This window comes from Cladophialophora psammophila (assembly GCF_000585535.1).
Source record: "Cladophialophora psammophila CBS 110553 chromosome Unknown aczJe-supercont1.28, whole genome shotgun sequence".
In the NCBI taxonomy this organism is placed as follows: Eukaryota; Fungi; Ascomycota; class Eurotiomycetes; order Chaetothyriales; family Herpotrichiellaceae; genus Cladophialophora; species Cladophialophora psammophila.
In genome coordinates, this window is record NW_006912949.1 from 280899 (window position 1) to 304748 (window position 23850).

Below are 23850 nucleotides of genomic sequence, written 5' to 3' on the forward strand. Positions count from 1 at the left end.
GCAGTTCAGTCGCTGCCTTGGCACGCTGAGCCGCTTAAAGGTTCTGCCTGAACTACGGTTGAGCATTTGAGAGTCCACCGCCGACAAGGCTGGTTGCATCCCTGAGCATCCCCTATTGTCGTCCTGAAACATGACCAACCTGACAGCACAAGGGGGACAACAGTCATGAATTGTATTTCATAGACATCGAGAACCCTTCTTGGTCGGATGATTCTATCCATCAAGCTCTTCTTCGCGGTTTCCTCATTGATACTCAGCCCGAAAAAGATACAATTCCCTTTCTATACCTCGGCCACTTCTTTGTCAACACCAAAAGACTCATCCTTTCATTCATTTCGCAACCTGTCCAACCAGTTCCTATCTCAACCGAAAGAATAGTTTTGGGCCCACAATGAACCCCTTTCTCCGGAGAGCTCAGTCGTTGTCCCTGAAGCGTAATTACACACTGGATGGAGACACCAAGAGTCCACCAGAAGCAGAACTTCCAGCAAAAACAGTAGACAACGCCATTGTAACTGGTCAATGCTCCCTTAAACGCCAACGCTATGCTCGATTTATGAACTTCTTTTGCTTGCCTGACGCACCCAGTGAGTGCAAAGCTAAGCAAAGTAGCTCTTCCATAACACCCCGGACAGATCTTCGATTTGTTCCGGTTTGAATGCCTGTCACTAGTCAGCTTGCTCTGCCGCATGGTCAAGTTATTGAAATACATACCTTGACATCAATATGCCAAGTATCCTGCCTCGTCTTCTTGAAGTCGCTAATAATGCTCTTGACGCTGTTGCCCACAGTTGCTGGATCATTCGCTGCTTTGCTGCTCAACGTGACCAACACATCTGGCATCCAAGACGGCGGCGGGCTCGAATAAGGGAATGCTTGGATCAAAGCGCCCAGGCCGAGCACCGCCGCATGACGAACGATGACTAACCGCTGTGCCTCAGGAGTGGGTGTGTTGGTCCCTGAAGTTCGCGCTGATGACAACCCCGCTAGTTGTCCCTTTGGTTTCTTCGGCAGCGGATTGTCAATAAGCATTTGGGTGAATCGATCCCGCAGCTGAATAATCATCCTCTCTCTCAGCTCGAGAGGTGAGCATCGAATCATCCCGGACAAGGTCGTGGCAGCGCCCGCACGGACTTCGTGCTGTGTATCTTCGAGCATATCAGCCACGCAGTTGAACAGCTTCTGCTTACTTTCCTCCGACAACAAGAATAATCGTCTGAAGAAGATGATCTGCATATTGATCATCACACGGAGACGTTGATGCCATGACGGGGATGTTCTCCCAATGCGGATCAATGACTCAATCAATGCTTGATCCTCTCCTATACGATGCGGGATGTTTGGTAGGTGGCGGAATACATGATATGCCAAAGATTGTAACTCGGGATCCTCCTTGACATCCATCATATGCAGGAATTGTTCTGTGAACAGGTTGGGGAAATACTTCAATAACTGGGTGCATTCGTATGAAGAGAGCATGGAGTCAAGCCACAACAAAACCGTTTTACTCCCAGACGTATACGCGGAGGGAGTTTGTTGACCTGGCGTTCGTTCATGCCGCCACCTTTCTAATCGCTCGAAAATCTCGCGCATGGTTTCGTCAAATTCCTTGGTTGGCAGATAGGGGTGCGTTCCAATTGGACCTGCCTTTCTCTGGACTTCGAGGAGTTCTTTGACATCCTTATACGATTCATGGTATCGAGTGCGGATAATAGCAGCAAGCGTCTGAGCCATAGCCTCTCTGACTCCCTTGTATGGATGGTCGATGTGATTTAAGAAGTCCTCCATGATGGGCTTTTCAAGCTGAAAGTGCCACCCTGCGTCTAGGATCACTTGATGGAGGAGATGGATTTTTGAGCTTTCTTTGAAAGCAGCGTTGGATCCCATGTCGAGGTGGAAGCTTGTCAGCCACTCCACTAGCGGCCATGCTCGTCGAGGGTCCCGTGCCTGAAGAATCATGTGGAGGAAAGTTGTCCAGTAGCCGGAATTCTCTGGAGTTAGGCCGTCTGAAAAGACTCGCTGAATAATGGGGAACGCGAACTCCCATACCATAGTCCTCCGCTCGATAGAGTTGTCCATGACTGACGTGACCAAACCGCCTAGTATCTCGGCTGTGGCACGATGCTGATGCTTATCGCTGCCGTCCTCAAACACGGCTAGCGTTTCTTCTTTGATGTCTTCAAATGTCGCAACGGCTAGACCATCTCTGATAATCAACTCGAAAGCATATGTCAGCATCGCCGCGCTAGCCATGCGGAACTTGTCTGCGGATTGGTCTCGCGGTTCCTGCTTTAGATACTTGAAAAACGTGACAAACCACTCTCGGTCCAAGTGTTTGCCGATGGCGGTTCTTTTTTTCCATTCAAGTTCATCGTAGATGATGTCGTTCTGGACGTTGGCCTTGTAGCCAGGCATGTCTTTTGACCACACGAGCCAGCCAGGATAATCATGGTCAATGTAAACATCGGCTTCAGGTTGGGAGAAAGCCTTCAAAAATTTTTCCGTCCACCCCTCTTCTCCGGCTTTGGTCTCAACTTTGACTTTCGCGGGAAACGTCTGGGTTGCCTGTATGTAATTCGCATAGTCGTGGTTGCAAACAGCTCGCACGTCAGTCATGGTGAAGAGTGCCACCAACCCTTGAGAATACAGGCCCCGCAAGCCAGGGTGAGGATCTATGGTGCCAAGGGTTATCAAATCAATCATGCTGTCTGAAGCAATTGTGTCGAAACGCATGCCTAGTGACATGACAAGGGTTGCCACACGAGTAGCTTTCTTCCAATGTGAGACGCGAGTCAGTTCAATGAGCTCTTCAGCCAAGTCCGCCTTCTTGCGCTCGATGTTGGCACGCTTACTCAAGATGAAGGCTTTCTTCTTTGCAATCTTGTCGTCGACATCTTCTTCTGGAACAAATGGATCAACAACTGTGCGGTCGATGATTGCCATTCGATCGCCTGGTCGGCCGTAATCCATGACTTGGAATAAGCCACCGCTGCAAAGCTTCTGAATGGATGGTTTGTCCGCAGTACTAGCCTCGATGAAGGTTCTGATGACAGCGGGGGTGTATTTCCAATGCCTGCCCACTGTTTTTGCTAGACTGCCAAACAACAAGGCGAAAAGTCCGCCTTTGATTCGAGGGAAATCGTTCTTTTCTACTGCTTTCTGGAAGGCCGCCAAGAGTGGAGGGATGACGAAAAGTCGAGCTCCGAAAATCACCTTCAAAGCCGATTCCCCGGCACTCTGCGCGTTACGACGAACTTCAGTGTACAAGGAGACGGCGGACTCCGCAAGGTCTAGGAGAAGCTGTTCGTCGAGCTCTGAACGTGGTCTAGGTGCAGCATTATGTCGGAGTCTCTGGGTGTGGTAAACATTGGCTCGTCGAACGAGTATGGAGCGAGGATAATCTTTTCGTACTCCGCTCACTTTGTACGGCTGCTCATCAGCGTGTAGGAGTCGAGTAACTCGGTCGAGGACGTGAGCCGAGCGCTCGATCCCGACATCAACAAACCATGATCGATAAGCAGTGTATAGTGGAGCAAAAGACGACACATCGTCCTCCCCTTCCCGAGTCAGAAAGGCGTGCACGTCGTGTAAGACATGGCCGATCTTCTGTCTGAGTTGATGAAGAAGCTTGTAGTTGGCATCATCGGGCTTTAGCAACTCGCCTGCAGGATACTGAAATGAGGGCTTGATCGATGTCTCGTCCGTGCCATCAAGAGAAGCGTCAGTCTCAACGTCATTGCCTTCTTCTGGGGCATGGCCGTTCGCCTGAGACATCGGGGTATCGGTGTCGGCGTCGACACCTGCGGCAGTCGTGATCAGACCTTCATTGACTCCTTTCGAATCAAAGAGAACCGATACTCCAGCGAGCAGCAGACGCAGCAGAACAAGGTTCCTTGAAACTTCATCCGACCATTCTTTGCCGCTGCCGTCGCGTTTGATGCTGGATGAACCGTCAATAAGACGTTGCAGATGTTGCACTGCGCTTTCGGCTTGGTTCTGGAACAATTCCACAGCAAAGTCAATCTCTTCTTTGCAAGGGACATGCCATTTTGGTTTGATGGTTGCTGGCGGCTCTGCCACACCCCAGAGATCCGCAGTTATCCTGCCCTTAACCTTCTCCGGTTCGTACAAGGCATAGTCGGCCGTGTAGGTGACGGTGAGGTTGAGCAGCAAGTGATGCACATAGTTGGAGACGTGTACAGTCGGCATGCCTTTGCATTTCTGTTGCATGTACACCGCGATATCAAAGAGTTCTTGCTTGTATTTCAGGACTGCGGAGCCCACATGAACCACACACATACTCAGCATGCTGATATTCCAAACCAGCCCCCTGTCCCGAGGCAGGACATCAGAGGCGGCGTTTCTGGTTGAGCCAGCACCATTCTCATCGATTTCAGTGCGGATGGCGCTGATCAAGACGGGAACGAATTTCGCCAAGGCCTTCTCGGGGTCGACCTTGCATAAGCAGTTGCAAATGAAGGCCATGGCATCTCTTGATTGATGAATGACGTGGTTGGCAACGAAGTCAACAATCTTGTTCAATGCCAGGTCGTACAATTCTGGTGATAGAGATGCTAACAAGGGCATAAAAGCCGCCGGCAGCGTGTTGACGATATTTTCTTCTGGAGATCCGCTCCTGACGCGCGCTGCATCCGGCAAATTTTCAAGGAGAGTGAAGACTCTGCCCAAAAAGGATGTGACAAATTCCCCGAAGCCGGCTGTGGACGAGGCAAGTATCATCTCTTCGTCTTTTTCATTCAAGGTCGCATAGTTCAGTTCAACGCGAGCGCCTTCCTGCTCCATGCGCTCCATCTCTCCTGTGATCCACTCCATAGCCAGCATGTTACCTTGGACGTCCTCTCTGCCCCTGGAAAGATCCTCAAATGGGATATTATAGCAGACGTTTGCGAAGAATGACAACGTGCACAGGGTCTTGTCGAGATCATTGGCATCGATGCCAGGCAGAGCAAGACCAAGGAGCGCCGTGATGTGACAACGGTACCCTTTTGTTCTGATCATTGTTCTCGCCAATATTTGCAATGACCGTATCGATGAGATTGTGCGGTGTACCTCGACAAGCCCCTGCATTGAGGGGTAAATACGTTGGAGAGCGCCGGGAAGGATTAAATCGGGCTCCAAAAAGGCGAGAGCCTGGAGTGTTGATAATGAATAGCTCATGGCAGTCCCGCTCTTCGCATAAATGCCCATGAAAATGACGTCTCGTAAACACAGGACAAATCGCTTTCGCAGCGCTTCATTGAGCTTCCGCTCTTCCGGGACTTCCATTTCACCATTGCGTTCCCTGTTCCACCGCATGACGAAGAAGTCCGCCAGGTAGAACACAAGCTGAGCCAAGGTTCGAGTCCAGGAGCCAGAGTTTGATGGATGGAAGAATGTCTCAACCGCCTGGATCAGAGTTTCAAGCAGAGACAGAACCGAGATCTTCTTTTCTAAACACGCCGGTGACATCGACATGACAAACCAGCGCGCAATGTGATGTGAAACAGGATGCTTGCGTGAGTCGCGATCCAGTAAAAACCCCATGCCGGCTGTGATGTCCACCATAGCACTGTAGGGTGAAGTGGATTGCCCTACAGGGATCTCCAACAGCCTCAGAACTGCCGTTGTAATCAGAGTTGACTGCTCAGCGGTGAAAATCCCGAATTCGGAAAATTCAACTTGGTTACTTGGCAGCGAATCCCGAGCCAGTCGAGAGAGGAGATCGACGAGGGCGACATCAACGGTTCGAGAACGGTTGACCAAGGACCAGAGGTGGAAAAATGTTGGAAGGAAATGCTGGGGATTCAAATCCGAACGATTCGGCGGTGGGGGTCCCGTCGGCAGCAGCATATTGAGCAGCCCTATCACCACAAATGCGCCCTCGGTTGAGGACATTGTGAAATGCGGGAGAATTTCTTCCAGCATAGCAGGAATATCCTCTGGGTCAAAATATAATTGAGCGAATGAACTGATCTTAATGAGTGTTTTGATATTCCTCTTGAGGTTCGTTGTCTGCATCAAGCCGGATTCGCTTGGCAGCACGAATACTTTGATTTCTCGAAAGAGCGGTCGCCAGTCAAGGGTAAGATCAAGCATGGGTCGCAAGTAATGTTTCCGTCTGCAGAAATGTTAGTCAAGAAGGGCCTCTGGAGCCGCGGAGTGGGAAACCACAAACTTGGTGAGCAACATGAACATGCTAGCGAAGCGTTCGCAAACGCCAGGATCAATCCCAGGGGCTAGAGACAGTTCATAGTAGAGTTTGACGAGCTTTACACGCTGTTCCTTGGTGGGATCGAACTTTAGGGAGAGCCAACTGCGCAGTTCCCTGGTCCAGTGCACCGCGCCTGGAGAGAAATCGCTAGCCTGAATCGCAATGTAGAGATGTTTGAGTATCTCTGCCAGGTTCTCCTGTCTCTTGGCCTCATCTTCCACCGGGTAAGGCAGGGTCGAAAAGTAAGGGTATGTTCGCGGTCTGTTGCGCTTGCTCTGATTCCCAACGCCATTTGTATGGCCATCCTGCATGGCGATGGTTCCGGCCGGAGAGGTCGCTCTTGAAATCTCAGAGCCGTGCTTGACATGGCTGCCGCCGTTGACCAGCTCTTCCATATGATGCTTTGGGGTGTCCATAACCATTTATTTCTTGGGCTGTTCAGCCGTGGAGATCATCCGAGTCAAGGGAGTGAGGATTTATGAATTGTCCTGTATCATACCGCCGGGCGGACTGAAGCAGGCAGCAGGACTCGGGCCACTCTCTCTGTTCGAGACAATGGTCGCACGAAGGTGGGCAGGCGACGTGGTTGTATGCGGCAAAAAGTGCTTAGCAAGCTGCGGTGCAGCCTTGCGACGTCGTACGTCACGTTTATTGCCTGCAAACAAGTGCTGTTGAATCCGGGAAGAAGAGAAACAGTGCAGCAGAAAAGCGAAACCAGAAGACCAATGCCACGTCTCCGGAGGGTCGCGGTAATGAAACTCAGAAATAGGATAATTCTGTTGCTAGTTATGAGAAGTTTGCTCAATTGCACGCGACACTGAGGACGAACGTCTCTCTCCCAAAATCTCCGCAAGGCACGAGGCAGCAACAAGGCGCAGCCCCAAACGAAGGAAAGGCTTGGCACTCTCTCACATGCATCGCGCCCCAACGCCTCAACGCCCCGTCAAGCTGAGTTCATTCTTCCTCTTTCCAATGTCCTGAACGAATCTCCATCTCCGTTGCCTCCATCATTTCCCAGCCATCGCGTCCCTCTGCTCAAGGTCCACTTTCTGGTCTCGTTGGCAGGGTCAGGCTGCGGCCTTGTCTCGAGAACGACATGGTAGTGCTCTTGACAGTGAGGTTAGGCTGACACCAAAAGACGACGCATACGCTGGGTTGATTGATTACACAGTATTTCTGAGGCCTGTGAATCAAGCGCAGCCATGCTAGTGGTCTTTCCGGCTAACCTGTGTCTACTAAGACTATACCTGTATCCGAAATTCCTTCCCCCCGCAGGTCTGGTTGCCCTCTCTGATTGAAGCGGCATTTCAAAATGAGATGGATTAACCTAGCATCGATATCAAGAAGGCAGATTGCATGGCTTGAAGCTAAATTCCCCTGATCTCAAGAGGCCTTTCATTGCGATTCTGTCGACCAAGACGCTCGAGAACTTCTGAACTTTACCGAGATCAGAAGCTGATCGTACAAACTGCGCTTGCATGTTGTATGGCCAGTGAGGAGACGCCTTGGAGTTGGCGGTCCATCCAGCTCGAAGTTGTCGGCTCCTGCACTACTTGTGGCAAGTATCTCTTCCGTTCCAGATGGAGGAACGATATCGGGGGTTTGACAAGTCAGACCGCAGTTGATCCAGTCCTCTCTTGAAATTCTACACCCCGGTCCATCTGACGTCTCCTGTGGTTGCAGTCAAAGCGTGACAGCTTGTGTTTCATGGCTAAGCAAATCTTCGAACTTCATCCTGTGTTTCTCTCTGAGAATCAAGTATCCAGAATGCGGAAAGGCAATTGTTCCACAGTAGGTGCATTGGGTACCTGAAGATCGAGGTGATGTGACCAGAATAGCCGCACTTCTGATCTCCATTCATACTTTCCGTCTCTCGTTTCCTGATTCTTTGGCACAACCCTCAAACGCACCTAGGAGTCGGTATCTTATTCTTTCCATATCCCTTCAACTCAAACAGTTCTAGAGATTGGAACGCCGACTACGACATCCATCCCTGGCTTTGTGTAATTCCGTCCGACCTGCTTGGATTATTTTGGCTGCTTCAGCGTGCTCATCCAGTTTCGGTTTCACCGCCGGATGAGGTCCAATCTCACTGAAAGATGGGTTTTACAACCTACCTTCCCCTGGTTACTACCTTTGTCCCCCGGTCAAGGTTCCAGATAATTGATTCGAAGACCGAGATGCGCTTTTGCAGAATCGTATCCGTGATAAACCAGAATCTGACGAATGAGGAGCCTAATTTGACATACAATTCGCCAATTGGACCGCGCAGCATGGAAGCGACAGGGAGAGTTTACTGATCCTTTTTAGCTTACAATGAGGACGATGTCCAGGCAAAGCTTCTGGATCCAGGGAGAAGATGGTCGGCATTAATCGAGTAATGAAGCCTTGCTGGTTGCGGCAGTTTTCAGTCCTCATCGTCCGCAGACCACTACTGACTTTTTGCGAAATTGTCCGATAGTCCCGAGCGGGCTCCAATTTCCGACACGCGCGGATAACAGCTTCGGACGTGATGATCTCAATACCTCAGCACGACTTTGCATATGCATCTCGGCTTTAACCGTTATCTCCGCCCTCCCAAACAGATTCGATACCGCTTAAGTCTTGAGTTATTCCAGCACTTGATGCTATTTCCTGAGCCGAAAGCGTGGACTTGCGCAGCATATTTCGGTCGGTGCCGACGACTCTGTTGCCAGCTCGCCATCTCTGTCGTGCCAAACATGGCAAACGCAGTTTTCTCTCCCCGCGATCCAGCCTCGCCTCTATCGATCTCACCTCATGAAACGGCTATGTTGCTCATGGACTATCAAAACATGGTCCTCGCGAGGATTGGAGACGCGGTGGCGACCAGTGTCGTGAGCATTGCATCGCAAATGCGCGACTGGGCACTCGACAAAGGAATGACCGTCTTCCACTGCCTCATCGACGCCTCGCCCAGCGCAAAGCCCCCTCCTCATTCGAGGACTGCGGCCAAATGGAAGTTGTATGAAGCCAAATTTGTTGAAATGCCCTGGCTGGGTCATGAATCGGAGAAACTCGCGGTCAGAAAACACCTCAGTCCGGAGCTCACGGTCCTGAGAACACCGGGCTCCATCTCCGCCCTTGAATCGCATGGACTGTCGGGCATGCTAAAAGAAAAGGGAATCAAGTCACTCATCATCGGCGGCATTAGCACTTCTGGCTGCGTCCTGAGCACCGCCCGGGCCGCCACGGATCGTGGCTATATCGTGACTGTGATGGAAGACGCTTGTTTTGATCCGGTTTCTGGCTTGCATGGTATGCTGGTTTCACATGTCTTGGGTACATCCGCACACGTCGCGACCTCGAGGGAGATCCAGGATGCATGGAAGATTCTGTAAGGGTTTATTATTGATGGCCTTGCAAGAGTCAGAACGTGGCCTATCCGCCACATTGCGTTGATATCCGTCAAGAGACTGTTGATTCCCATCGATGTGAGCTAAGCCAGCACATGTACATGGATAAAGTCCAGTTCATCGTCTTTTATCGGTGCTGGTGATCCGATATGGACCCGGCTTCTTCTTGTAATTGAGACCTTAGTACTTGCAGCAACCTCAAGCGAACATCGCCATGATTGCAAGCTGGAGTAAAAGTGGTCTATTTCTTTCGCATAATCTCAAGCAGAATGTTGCATGCCCTACCGAGGAGAGGGACGAGTGTCGGCGGCCACTCACCGTCAGAATAAATGGCGGGTGGGCTAGTGGGCCCCCTGTGTGGCAGCCTTGCGCCGTGTTTTAAAATGTGGGGCCGGCAATTCCGCTTTACACCATCCTCACTTCGCTCTGCGGACAACAGGCGACACATAAGCCCAGAATGTCCCAAATCATGGTCAAATGGTCACCTCCCCTCGCGCCTATCTAGATATCTGCTGCCAAGAGACAACAACAACCCCGTTAGCCGACAGTGTCCCGTGGGCTAGGCCCCGCAATATCAAAATGTCCCATCCCCACAATTGAGAGGCCTACCACCAAGCTTGCCAAGTTCTACTAATACATATCTTGTCAGTCGCTTAGCTATCTGGGTCGAGTCCTCGGGTGTAAATAGGAGCAAGTGCGCGGGGTAAGAGATGGGGCACCTTGATCTCCCATCTTTTCGATATTAAAGGGCGCGAGATGTTTGCAATTCGAAGGGGGAAGATCCACATCAAGGGTTTATGAGTCCCAGGCTCTGTTTCTGAACCGCCCACCTGCAGCTACATCGAAGACATTGAAGATAGTGCATGAACGTCCTACTTCACCGTCAATGGCAGAGTTTAAAGCAGATATGGCTTCGGCCACTGAAACGAGAGAGTATGCGGCCGAAGTTAGTCTCCCCGCCGGACCACCGTCTGCTCAACGAGCAACCAAGCAAATGGTGTTCTTCTCGCTGTTCATCTCTTTGGCTGGCTGGATTTTCAACTTTGATCTTGGTTTTGGCGGCACAGTCCTCCAGATGCAGTCGTACAGAAAGTCATTCGGCCAGTGTGGTCCTGTAACCGACCCGGAGACTGGTAAGACGGCGGTTGTCTGCTCGCAAACTGCACTTCAACAAGGCCTTGTTTCCTTGACACTACTCTTCGTTGCCCTTGGCGGAGCCTGCAGCGGCATCGTTGGAAACTACCTCGGTCGTCGGGGCACCATACAAGTTGGCGCCTTGCTTGCCGCGATTGGTGCCGGTGGTATGCTCGGTACGTCGGGAAACTTCACCGCTTACCTGGTTTGCAAATGCATTGGCGGCGTCGGGCTCGGGCATATTATTGCAGCTGGCCCGGTCTATGGAGCAGAGTGCACGATTGCCAGTAAGCGCGGGATGCTTCTGGCACTCTACAACATCGGGTTGGGCTCGGGCAACGCGGCGGCGGCGGCAGTTTGCTGGGGATCTTCTACATACACGCACAGCAATCTGGCGTGGCAGATCCCCATCATATGTCAGATTCCCCTCTCACTCATCCTAGGGACGGCCGTCTTGCTCTTCCCAGAATCCCCTCGCTGGCTTCTTACCAAAGGCCGTGAAGAAGCCGCAAAGAAATCCTTCGCCTGGTTCTACGCTAAAAGCCCTGATCACCCAGACGTTCTTCTCCAGGTCCAGGACGTCCAGCGCCACATTGACTTGGAGAAACTCTACGGCACAACCACTAACTGGACCGAGATCTATCGTGGCACCAATTTGCGTCGCACCACGATAAGCGAACTGATCATGGTCGGGTTGGCGATCACTGGATCCAAATTCGTGGGACCCTACGGTGCGATTTTCCTAGCAAAAGTTGGGATAAAGAACCCATTTTTGAATAATTTTATCGTCGCCGCTTGCACCATGGCCGGATCCCTCCTGGGGCCGATCGTTATTGATTACGGCGGCCGTCGGTTTTCAATGCTCTGGGGTTACGGCACAATGACCATCTGCATGTTGATCATCGCCATTGTAGGCTCCGCGTTGGGCCAGGGATCCAACACTGCAAAAGTCGTACTATTGGTGTTCCTATTCCTCTGGGCCTACCTATTTGGCCTGTTCATCGGGACCAGCGTCTGGATCGCGGCACCTGAGCAACATAATCTTCGCCTGAGAACGTACGGGCAGGCATCGACGACGTTGGTGTATCAGATCTTTGGGTTCGCCGCGAGCTTTTATGGACCGTACATGCTTAGTGTTGATTATGGGAACATGGGTTTGAACGTCGGATATTTCTACGCTGGTAGGCAAGGTGTCCGTAATCATAACAGATGCGAGCTCCTCTTGCTGACGACGGATGTATGACAGGCGTGACTTTTGCGATGCTAGTGCTCACCTTTGCTTTCGTCCCCGAGACCGCCAGACTCACGCTCGAGCAGATCGACGAGTATTTCTTCTCCGGGAGAGCGGCGTGGAAGACTTCTACAGCCAGGAATAAGAAGATTGCGAAGGGTGAGGTGGTGGATCATATGGTCGATTCAGAATTTGCTGCCCAGAAACTTGACCAGTGATGGTAATCCGAGAATTCTTTATGGACTCTGGCCGTCAGGCCAAGGGGCTGTTGTTGCCCACCTTCATGATAGCAAGGCGTTAGAGGAGGCCCATTTGTCCCTACAGAGTCTCTATTTTATTGATTGGGAATCGTCCGTTAAAAGAAACGAAGTCACTTTTGGAAGTTCTGGGATGTCCAAAACAGCGTGTGCGTCTATCCAAATCAAACGTGGCCTGAGCTTGGGCAGACGAAAGCCAACAACATCGCCTTCATCAAACGCCGGTCTGAGCGATGACCATACTGCTGAAGTCGGCACCGATCATTTTTGCACTGTTCTTTCCGCTGGAGTGAAGGTCTTGCAGAGGATCAAGGACTGCGCAACGATCAAAGACAAGATATTGGATGGCGCAGTTGAGGAGTTTAAGCGCAAGATTTCTATGGGGTTGTTGGAAAGAATCTGCTTTGATTCAGCGAATGAGTTCATGCTATTACCTAATCGGGCTAGTTCAACAAGCGAACCTATCAGTGGATATTAAAACACAAGAGATCTATTTTGCACGTCCCCCAAGCGCTCACCGGAATCATGGGCCTCATCAGAGAGCTAAAGAATCACCCTGGCCAATTGGACGGAGAAAAGTGAACGGCTGAAGCTGGCTGTGGAATATTTGAAAGCTAAGGTTGCGCCACGCGTCAAAACCAACGAGGCAGCAGACTTTGGTTGGACGTCAAACCGTGGTGGCAATAATGACGGTAACATAGTCATGGGTGACAGTACTGGTAATATGACGATAATTGGCACTACCGAAAACGACTTGACATTTCCCTTCTCATCTGCTAACATGTCTGCAGCGGCCGACGAAGAGTCTGACTGGGACTGCCTGAACCCTCGATTAGCAGTAGTATTAGGGGCACGAAGTCTTGCACCTGGAATGCAGAAGAAGCAGCGTGTGGAGGTCAAAAGGGAAGAGTTCAAGATTCTGGAGCATAACTTTAAGGTGGAGGATGCAGACGACGATCGAGATGCCTTGGGCAAGGCCCTGGACGGCGAGAGCTGGCCTGTTAATGGGAAAGAAGACGACGAGGAAGATCCAAACGATAAAAAGGAAGACGACTTGGACGAGAGAGCAGCAGAGTTGGGGTGTGTATTGCAGTGCGTCCCTGCCAACGATTCTGGACGGAGGGAAAGGTATCACGCCGGGAGGAGAGCGTTCTAAGCGCAATGAATTTGAGCTTCATGGGTATGCCTGATAACAACAGCTATGACAATCGTTTGCAGCTCCCAAAGCTCCAGTTAGTTCCATAAGAGCTTTGCAGGGTCTTGTTCGTCTGCCACCCGCATAAAGCTCCAAGCCACGACTCCCGAGTCCATCAGCTCCTCCTTCCTGCCAGCTTCTGACTATCCCGTTGCTTTCGGCTCTGTCGGAATTGAGCAATGCTCTGAGCTCTTGTGCAGCGAATCCAATTCCTCAGTCCAAGTGCGTATCGGCAACCACCATAACTTGAGGAATCTTCAAATCTTACTCCTCTCGCTGTTGGTACTTTCCCCGGCTGTGCCTTTTGACGTCTGTGGCTGTATCCTCCGATGACAAGATGTATAGCTCCAGACGCTCGGTGATCCGTCTCATTGGACCAACGAGACCATCCGCGAGGATATTTTCATACTTTGCCAGCACATTCCGGGCGATTTGTGAGAGAAGGAGATGTAATGCTGGTGCATCCACAGCCTCTGCCAGCTGGCCTCGCATGTCCTCATAGCCGATTCCCGGCAACCCTGTGTTCCCGAGACTGTCTCGGACTTGCGCACAGGAGTGATCCCAGTGATCGACAAGTTCTTTCAATTTGTACGTAAGCGAGGTTAGAAGCATAGTGTTAGCTTCCTTAGGGGCGCAATAAGGCTTTCCCGCTGTTGAGGACGGAAAGATTTTCCCCACATTCTTCAACAACTGGATAAGCTGGACAGAATCAAAAGAAGAGTTCTTGCCTGACTTAATGCTCTTCATTGCAGCCATGCCCCCGGCTATGATAAGTTTGACGTGTCGATATTCGTATTCTTCGCCGCAAGAGTCCAAATGTTTCTTTAACGCCATTACGCGGTCTGCCGTGAGGTCTTCAAGAGTGGGCTCTACGGCAAGCATGTCCTCCACAACATCCTGCGCATCGGCACTGCTGAATCCAGGGGCTTTTTTGTCGTAGAACGCGTTCAGACCTGCATTCTCAGGGGGAGCCTGTTGCTCCAAATCGGGATAGGCACGATGTAGGGCTTGCACCTTTTGCTCGAGGTATGCAGGTGACTTTGTCTCATGGAACAATGATGCCAACATGCAGAGTTCGGGAGCCAAAGACTCGCCGCCCTGAACCATGAGGTTACCGCGTTGCTCGGAGTGGTACCGTCTAGGTCTGGCTGCTTTGGTTGGCACAGCTTCTTCGCATCGGATCGCATGTTGAGCAACGAGTTCATTCCAGCTCGATCTTCGGTCTCTGGCGTTTGTGCTAAGACCACGAAATTCGTGTCTATAGAAGACGTTATCCTGCTCAACAGCGAAGGGTGTAGAGAACGTGGCGCTTTCGTCGCATTTCAGCAAAGCGTACAGTTGGATCGAATGATTTTGATTTGTTGTGATGATGCGGGTGACCACATAATACGGGAAGTTGTCCTTCTCCCAGTCGGCAACGTACTTGTCAGGATCGACAGTACCGTCTGGTTCTTCTCCCTTCTGGAAACTGGCTTTCTTCCGTAGCGCGTTCAGCTCCTTAGGAAAAGCGTACCCGACTATCAAATATCTCTCTTCATCGGCCCCAGGATCGCCAATTTCGTCCACGGTCAGAGACATGTCACTGCGCAAGAGACATTGATTCCGCTTAAGGTCTTCCCATGCCTTGCTCAAGAGGGTTGAGCTTGGCTTTAATGCCGTCACCTCCTCGAACTCCGGATGATCTGGCAAAGGGTCTTTGATGGCATGGCCATTTGGGGTGGAGGTGACTGTTTTCAATTGTTCGCTCGCCATCGCGACAACCTCGAGTCAAAAATTGCCTGTGTCGACTAGGTGAAATCGAGACGGAGTTGAGTCTCGATGTAGAAAACCGTAGTCTTAAAAGACCATTCCTAGTATCAGTCAGCAGGGTAGCAATATCAGTCTAAGGACGAGGCTGCAGCATACAGTGAGGGTTTGTGAGAGAGAACAGTCCCGAACAGGGCTCACAACTAAGGAATAAGCTTCAGCGTATCGGGATTTGCAACCTTGGGGGTCGGATGTTACGGACAGTTCCGGGAATCTTGACATAAACAATGTGGGAGAAGTAAATGTGGCAGTCTGTGGGCCCGGTTGGAAACAATTCCTTGATGAGATCAACCAGGTGAGATAGGAGAGTGGCAATAATGAAGAAGTCTTCAAGGATTCATGTCTGAGGTATTGCTGAGTTATAGCTGAGGTGGTAATGTCTGTCTCTCATCGAAAAGTGAAGTCGCGCGATCAACTTGGCGGATTCGGCGTGTCTCAAAGTCGAGGTGATGGATAAAAATGAAAAAAAAAGGAAAGGGAAAAGGAAAAGAAAGGGGAGAGTGCGTCGATTGCAGGTGACGTCTGAAAGCACCATCTACTTTATCCAGCTTTATCCAGGCAAGCGAGATCACCGTCTGCGATACGTATCTTCGATATCATGCTCTGTCCTCTTGGGTTGGTAGCAGGACTAACGCTTCCTGAAACGCGTCTACCCTAAAGCCTTCCAACATTGCTCTTCTTGCCCATGACGCTAGAGTAAACGATCCTGCACCTGCGTGGAGTCCTTGAAGCTATCATTCTCGTATCAAATATCCAGCATCTTGTATTCGCATGTCCGAATCCTCTTCCTCTCCATCCCAGTCCGAAGGCGAGTCCTCCAGATTCTCGCCCATCGGATCCTCACCTTCCACGTCCCCATCATCACCATCATCACCATCATAATCTGCAGCGTCGAATTCTCGAGGTGGGAGCCTTGGTAGATATCCCGAAGGTCGGAACACTCATTGTGTTTTCGGGTGAGAGGCTCCATTAAGGTCTGATCGACGGCCGTCTTCCGCTCTTGAATACCATGAATCTCTTTGTCAATATCGCTGTTGGTGGTTTGAAGTCAGAAGTGTTTGACGATCTTCTTCTGACCTGTGCGGAAGAGCCACGATTCTGCCTGTTGGACCATGTTTTATTTCGCCATATCTCCAATTCTGCGAGCGGCTGTAGTACCTTTGTGCCTGGTTATCCCTCGGCCCCGAGTCCTGTGCTTCAGAAGTCGATTTTGTAGTCGAAGTGACCGTCACAAGTACCCGGAAAATATCCCAGTGAGCTTCCTCTCTCCCTCCCCGGGGGGAGGGTAGGGGAGGAGAATTGGGCATATAAAACCATATCTGTTCTTCATATTGTTGGATGGTTCTCTGGGTAAGGTATGATGTAATTATATATTATATGGTTCAGGAAGCCTGGGATTGATTCGGACCTTTGGACAAGGTGAGTCAACTGTAATCATTGACAGCCCCTTCCTTGCTTCTATAATGCTCAAGTTCCTTGAAACTCCTCATTCTCAAAGCTTATGCTTGCCCAAAAGAGCTTTCAAGCTTCAAGAAATGCGTTCCAAGTGATCCTCCCCAAAAAGAAGACCGGGGAGCGCTGCAAGGATGCAAGACAACCCGTCAAGCATGATTCAAAACTGAGTGGCACAGTCTCACCCGATATGTGCCTCAAGAGTGCTCGATAACATCAAAGCAACCGCTACATCGAATATCATTGACAGTATAGGATGAATGACAGAGGGCCACTATTTCCAAGGCAAACGGACTGCTCATCAACGAAGGCGGTCTGCGTTGTAACAGCGAAGGACTTTGAATGTGCCACTTGTTTGTCAATGGGGCTTGCCGTCAACTCAGAGAACCTAATTTAGTGAAGATGGTCCGGTGCTGAGGTCGTACGTTTTTTGACAGATTGCGATTTAGGAGAAACGGCTGCATTACGAGACCGGGGAATCGTTCTTATTCCAGCGAGATGTAAAATTCGTCTAACTAGGTCACAGTTTCCGGGAAGCGGCATTTGACCAGGCACAAATGCATTTGTCCACCTCAGTCAATGTTACATTTCTTGTGGGTAACGGTGAGCTGACAAGGCATGAGAGACACTCTTCGAAACACGGAGACATCGGCCTTGTCAAAGGGCGATCGCTTGTCGAGGAGAAACTCGAGTCAGGCCGTGGCCTTCCAGAAAGAAATTTGCCCACGGAGTTGCAGAGTTTTGCAATGGTTCGGATGGGACTAGCATACAAAGCTGAAGTTAATGACGCATTATTAATGCACGCCAAATGCCTGCGCCGTACCACGAAAATATGGCCCGGCGTCTTGACCTCGCACGCCATGCTGAAATAGGCTAAAATGCTTGAATTAAGCCTTAAAGGCAAGAACCGTATTGCGACCCTAAAAGCAGGGGGCAACGATGGCACCAATGGTCTGATGGCTCAAATAGGGAAGAGGACATGGTGGGTGGGTACTGCTGACTCCATTTTGGCGGTTGTAAACACCACGATTCCCCGTGAAAGTTCTTTTTGATGTCGCCTGACTCTGCTAAGCTCGGTGGCTGGATTGGCCGAGCGATAGTGGAAGCTTGCGGACGTCGCCGACATCATTTCCCTCAGAATAGTCGAGATCTGAGGCGCAACCACCTCCGGAATTCGAAATTTAGCTCCTGTCTCAAGAGGCTTCGTGGCAGCCTCCCTCCGGCCGTCGCCAACTCATCAATTGCATATTTGGTAGTTGCTGCTATGGCAAGGCTCAAACTCCTATCATCATGTCAACCACTACCTAATTTGTGAGCTTCTGGAGGATTCTGAGTGCTGATTCCTCCCGCCCACCACGGTCGATCCCCTCGCTGCTTGCTCAGCTTACATGGCCGATCGTATTTGCCGAGGCCTCTCCCCCACGGGGCAAAACACGAGATTCTGTTGCATCAAGGAGAGGGATTGTTCGAAATCCGCTTTGATCTAGCAGGGCATCTCGTCATCGGTCAAGTGATCATGTCCGATTTGCTCGCAAAGGGCAATATGTGTATAACTATGTCCGCGCCTTCCGGTAGACCCTTGGCCTTGCCTCTGTGCTTCGATCGCCTCGGAGACTGGAGACCCGAAGAGCCTCGTAGGAGCCTAGCATAATGAAATCCCGACCTTTAACGACCGACGTCGTACAGGACTCGATATTTGGTTGCTCCTGTGTAGCTGGGGCACCTCCATCTATCTCAAGTTTCGTAGGCCCGAGTTGACTCGAGAGTCACTCGGCCTCACCAATTGGGTACGATACGACAAGTACAATCCAAGTGCTGCGGGTGCTACCGATGCAAGGAATTCCCTGGCCGGCCTGGACTACTCGCCTTTACGACGAGTAACACGGGCATCGTTCTGGATGGGTATCCTCATCTCTATGGGTGGATTCATCTTCGGTTACGATACCGGTCAAATTTCTGGCTTCCTTGCCATGCCAGACTTCCTGCGAAGATTTGGTCTGCGTCACAGTGATGGAACTTTCTATTTCAGTAACGTGCGGTCCGGTCTTATCGTAGCAATGGTAAGTCGGTTGGTCCATTGATGAACTTGGTTAACAAGTATAGCTGTCGATTGGTACATTGATTGGAGCTCTCGTTGCTGCTCCAATCGCATACTTTATCGGCAGAAGACTTAGTGTGACCTTCTGGTGTGTCGTCTTTTGCATCAGTAACATTGTCATGATCTCGTCGGATTATCATTGGTATCAGATCATGATGGGCCGATGGGTCGCCGGCCTTGGTGTGGGTGCATTGTCGTTACTTGTGCCAATGTACATGGGTAAGCGTTAGTCAACACCAGCATTTTGTCTTCGCTAACTCTCTCCAGCTGAGACCTCCCCCCGTCACATCCGTGGTGCCCTGATAAGTACATACCAGCTCTTTGTATGCCACTACCTTTGATTTCGCCTGCCACTGGCTCTACTAATCAACGAAACAGATTACCTTCAGTATCTTCTTGGCCGCATGCATCAACTTCGGTACCTACGAGCATCAAAGGGGCAACTCTGGCTCATGGTGAATCCCCATGGGAATCGCCTTCGTCTGGGCCTTCATTCTGGGGGGAGGTATTCTCCTTTTCCCGGATACCCCTAGATATCTGTACCGCCATGGTCACAAAGAAGAAGCCAAAAAGATCATGGAAAAAGTTTATGGAGCGCCACCGAACCACTACAGTGTCCACATCGAGTTGGAAGAAATTGAGGCCAAGCTCCGGGCTGAGGTGAACGAGGGAAATCCAATTGTTGAATGGTTCCGTATGTTCCGAGCTCCAAAGATGGCACACAGAATCGTCCTCGGTATGACGTTGCAGATGTTCCAACAGTTGACCGGTGCCAACTACTTCTTCTACTACGGCACGGTGATATTGTGAGTTACCATGTTCTTATGAGTATATTTTTGGGGGTCCCTTTCCCCTTGACGAAAGTTACTGTCTTGGGTTTCTTGATTACCAGCTAACCGAAACTGCAGCATCCACCCCCTTCCCTCTGTGATCCCCCCTTTTCCGCCCCCAACACCACCAAACACACCTGGCCGTTGTCATGGACTCGACTGTTGTCAGTAGTCAGTACAGGCTAACACATTCTTGCAGACACAAAGTAAGCCTTTTGAAATCTGCGATAGTTTTGGACTTTGCCAAACCCCGCTTTCCCCCATTCAGCTCTATACAATTGCTGACAGAATTCCAGTGATTTTGAACGGCATCAACTTCGGAACTACTTTCTACGACCTGTATGTCGTCGAACACTATGGCCGTCGTAAGTCACTCATGATTGGTTCGGCCTGGATGTTTCTTATGTTCTTGATGTTCGCCAACGTTGGCCATTTTTCCCTCGATAAACATGACCCCCAGAAGACCGAATCCAGCGGCACGGCCATGATTGTAATGGCATCGTTCTTTATCGCAGCATTCTCGTCAACATTGGGTCCCATCGTCTGGACAATTGTGAGTTGTTTTTGCCTACAAAATGTGGAATAGAAGAAGTGTACATGTGTCTGAGAAGAAGGCACTGTCTCCACCTACTTTCCCACCCCACCCCACCCTTACTCCCCTAAGCAACTTCTCGCCATGTGTGCACAGGTTCTAACATGCTTACAGACTGGAGAGGTGTATCCCTCGAAATACCGGGCAAGAAGTATGGCACTGTCAACCGCCTCAAACTGGCTGTGGAACTTCCTCATAGCCTTCTTCACACCTTTCATTACCGGAGACATCGACTTCCTATACGGTTACGTCTTTGCGGGCTGCAATCTGGTCGCTATTCCGCTGGTCTACTTCTTCGTTATTGAAGGTCAAGGTCGCACACTCGAGGAGATCGATACCATGTATATCCTGAGTGTGAAGCCATGGAAGAGCAGCGAATGCGTTGCCCCTCCGCCAGAAGAGCTAGCCAAGATCAGACGCGAGGCTGGGACCGATGATACCGCCGAAGCAGGCGAAATTACGCCTGCTGGGCAACGCAGCAGCGACGAGACAAATACTGAGAAGGAGGCCGAAAAAGACGTGGAGCTCCATGCGTAAAGTTACCACGTCAAAACCACTTGTCCTCAACGCCAATTAAAAGACAAAACAATAAGGAAAGAAGGAAAAATTGCAAGAAGCCCAGGGGAAGAATATCAGTGCTTAGAGGGTCGTGATCGAGCGAGTCGAGACCCCGGGATTGGGGCGGAGGAGCAACAAGGAGCAAATGAGGAAGAAGATGGATGCCCCGCAGCATTGCGCTGGAGAGAGGGAAGGGCCGTGCATGCATTGCAATCTAACGAATTCTTTACGACTCTCAATTGTGGTGTCTTAACACCTTCATACCGAGCAGTTATCACTGCTATCGAATAGATAATGTATGCGCCTTCATTTCCGATATCTCTCTTGATCCTACGAACACAGCCCTTCTACGAGGGCGTGTTCGGACTGGAAACATTGTTGAAGATTGCTCAAGCACAACGCGAGTTGCCTGTTATTCCAAGGAGTCACCGCCGCACCATAGCGAGGCAGAGCTCCACGATTTTCAAAGGCAAGTACCCAACATTGAGAGATGAAGCTCAGCTTCTGACTGACCATGAACTTCTTTGACCAGAGCGGGAAAAGACGACCTGTACTCGGTATGTTCTGGTTGTACTGGGGGTGCACTTATGTTCTACCTCCCCTGGCGCGCAAAGCCTTGTGCATACGGAATATCGTTGAGCCTGCTCCGGTGCCAAGGCGCTAGCATATAGGACGCTCATACCACGCTATACCTAGTTTGGCGCCAATCAATAGCTCGAGCTTGGCAATAATCGAAATATTTCTTTCACGTCGTCGCGTCCTCAGAAACTTCCCTTCTTTTCCGTTTCTTCATACTTGTACGTCCTCCTTCCCCAAGCATGATGAGTTTTGGATTCTCGCTAATATGTCATATCAGACCTTGTGGGAGCGACTCCGATCAAGAAGGGAGTTCTGCTATGGCGGTGTCCCTGCATTGCACGTCGCGGCGGACGTCACCATCAAGTGTCCTTCGGGGCTCTTGTCCGCGTATTTTTTGGCTCCCCCTCACCCTTTTTTCATCACGACTCTTGCCTGGCAGCAAGGTTCTGGAGAAGACGGTATGAAGAGGGCAAGGATTACATCGTGGCTTGGAATGAGGAGGCGCATGCGCTAGTTGAAGGAACCTCTGTGAAAAGTGGGTGCATACACACGGCCGCGCATGGGCGAGGTCTTGGGCTGCACTCCGTCCTTGGAAAAAGATTTACTAGATATTCGACGAAGGAATGAATGAAACGTCTGCACCCCTGCGGTACATCAGCACTAGTCAACTACGATCTGAGAGATTCCGCAACGCGACCTGCAGAGACAAGAACCCTCCACATCCCCGCGCCAGAGTTTTGTTGGAGTACGATAAGCACTTAACCTGCGACACAAAAGAGCCGCCTCCCTTCGCACATCAACGGTATTCTTACCGCATCCTATGCGTCTCCTGCCAGGCTTTGTTCTCTCTTGAGTAGCAGGGAGAGCTCGGTGAGAGTTGCGAACTAAAACAATACCACAATGCATAAGCGTGACATGGGAGGGCCAATGGGCCGCTGAACTGGAATGGACAGATCACAAGAAACAACCGTCTTTTGCTGCTTTTTTCACTTGCAGAATCAAGAAGCCGGGCAGCACTATTGGTGACTGGCTCGTATTTGATTGCATTCGATGTCTTGCCTGGAGGTCAGTGACAAACCCCCTCTTCGCTTTTGATGGTAGGGTCTCTTGTCTATGTACAAGGTACTGGTCGGAAGAACCTGATCCTGGGACTGCGAATATTGTGAGCGCAGCTTTCATCGGATACAATTGGAAGCCACCAGTCATCCGTGCCTGGGTACCCTACTCTTGTGGAATTCCTCGCCGGTATTGTGCAAGAAGAGCAATGCATCAGTGGTTTGTACATAGTATTCGCGAGGACTCCAAACAGGTTTTCTTCTCCCAACAAGCGTGACGGACACATCTCTCGCGTGATGTGGAATCTATTCATACCGTCAAAACATGGACCTGGCATTCTGCGCAAGGACACGTCTCGCCCCCACAAAGCTTCGAAGAATTTGCTTGGAGGCCCTCCCTCGCGAAGCTTCTACTCACGCATGCACCCGACGGTCCCATCAAAGCTGTGACAAGCTTCAAAACAATCACGCCACAAGTCTCACAACTGCATCGTCGAGGAGCCAGAGCAAGGATCGCCTGTGTCCGCCCCCGGGGGGGGGGGGCAAGAATGCAAGGCCTTTGTCGGAGTATTTCTCCTTCGATGTTGGGTGGGAAGGGTCTCGAAACCTGCAAAAAGGCCTCCCAAGTGCCCCATAACACCAAGGAACTTCTCAACGGGTTCCTTGCATTCCGCGCCTGGAAAAGGGGGCTCGCCGTACCTGCATGAGGAGCTTCGCCACGAGCAAGTAACCTACAACACCACAAGTACTTGTATCTCTTCTCGCATTGGAAGGTAGAGCAGATAGTTAATCAATAGCCCTATCAAGATCTTGGAGCTTATCCAGCCACTAGCCACTCCACTCGCGCACAGCCCCGCCTATATCACACCGCGCTAACTGTGGCTTGAGAAGCACACGTACTTAGGTGGGTAGTCACAGAGATAGGAACCCGGGCGAAACTCAGCCTAGGGGCCCTAGTCACGAAAAGAGGCGTGAAGATGCTCCCTTGCCTTCTTCACGACGGAAAAGCCAACACCCCCCCTCTTCCTCCATATCTGTCTTACACGCAGGAACAAGATAGCGCATGTGAAACATCTATGTACGGTGGCCCCTGACGCCAGGGTCTATCACACGCTACAACCAACACCTTATCAGCCTACACCTTACATGGTAGTTCGTACAGAGTACAGAGTAATAACGTACCAGCATCCGTTTCCCCGACGAACTCGTTGTTGGGTCTCTTGCGAGACACACGAACAGAGGAGGGGAGCGAGGCGTTCCTCTCTCCCTTCCTTCCCCCCCTCCCGGCCCCCGGCTCAAAAACGGTCAAGCGCACGGGCGTTAAATTAGCCACTGGACTCCGTTCTTTGGCCTGGTCTAGTCGACCTGACATGGCAGACCAGAGCAGGGCTGGGCGAAGGCGACTCATGCATGTCGCGGCACTGCTATGGTACAGGTAGTTGCCCTGAGTACTGAATACTGGGTTCTGTAGGCCCGGG

General features: G+C 50.9%; 7 protein-coding genes across 7 annotated transcripts; 5 read left to right on the plus strand and 2 right to left on the minus strand.

Annotated features, from left to right (window-relative positions):
- Positions 1–693: 693 nt before the first annotated feature.
- A1O5_11792 (proteasome activator subunit 4) lies at positions 694–6606 on the minus strand (the record flags this gene model as incomplete). Its single annotated transcript, XM_007752362.1, has 2 exons — positions 694–6118; positions 6176–6606. The coding sequence occupies 2 exons, from the start codon at positions 6604–6606 to the stop codon at positions 694–696; spliced, it is 5856 nt and encodes a 1951-aa protein (XP_007750552.1).
- Positions 6607–8931: 2325 nt separating this feature from the next.
- A1O5_11793 (uncharacterized protein) lies at positions 8932–9570 on the plus strand (the record flags this gene model as incomplete). The annotated part of the gene is made up of 1 exon (XM_007752363.1): positions 8932–9570. The coding sequence occupies one exon, from the start codon at positions 8932–8934 to the stop codon at positions 9568–9570; it is 639 nt and encodes a 212-aa protein (XP_007750553.1).
- Positions 9571–10492: 922 nt separating this feature from the next.
- On the plus strand, positions 10493–12168 carry A1O5_11794 (uncharacterized protein; the record flags this gene model as incomplete). The annotated part of the gene is made up of 2 exons (XM_007752364.1): positions 10493–11900; positions 11966–12168. The coding sequence occupies 2 exons, from the start codon at positions 10493–10495 to the stop codon at positions 12166–12168; spliced, it is 1611 nt and encodes a 536-aa protein (XP_007750554.1).
- Positions 12169–12988: 820 nt separating this feature from the next.
- A1O5_11795 (uncharacterized protein) lies at positions 12989–13363 on the plus strand (the record flags this gene model as incomplete). Its single annotated transcript, XM_007752365.1, has 1 exon — positions 12989–13363. The coding sequence occupies one exon, from the start codon at positions 12989–12991 to the stop codon at positions 13361–13363; it is 375 nt and encodes a 124-aa protein (XP_007750555.1).
- A 303-nt stretch (positions 13364–13666) lies between these two features.
- Positions 13667–15154, minus strand: A1O5_11796 (uncharacterized protein; the record flags this gene model as incomplete). Its single annotated transcript, XM_007752366.1, has 1 exon — positions 13667–15154. The coding sequence occupies one exon, from the start codon at positions 15152–15154 to the stop codon at positions 13667–13669; it is 1488 nt and encodes a 495-aa protein (XP_007750556.1).
- A 3404-nt stretch (positions 15155–18558) lies between these two features.
- On the plus strand, positions 18559–19217 carry A1O5_11797 (MFS transporter, SP family, sugar:H+ symporter; the record flags this gene model as incomplete). Its single annotated transcript, XM_007752367.1, has 4 exons — positions 18559–18720; positions 18764–18977; positions 19026–19081; positions 19137–19217. The coding sequence occupies 4 exons, from the start codon at positions 18559–18561 to the stop codon at positions 19215–19217; spliced, it is 513 nt and encodes a 170-aa protein (XP_007750557.1).
- Positions 19218–19223: 6 nt separating this feature from the next.
- A1O5_11798 (MFS transporter, SP family, sugar:H+ symporter) lies at positions 19224–20717 on the plus strand (the record flags this gene model as incomplete). The annotated part of the gene is made up of 3 exons (XM_007752368.1): positions 19224–19564; positions 19877–20141; positions 20295–20717. The coding sequence occupies 3 exons, from the start codon at positions 19224–19226 to the stop codon at positions 20715–20717; spliced, it is 1029 nt and encodes a 342-aa protein (XP_007750558.1).
- Positions 20718–23850: the final 3133 nt, after the last annotated feature.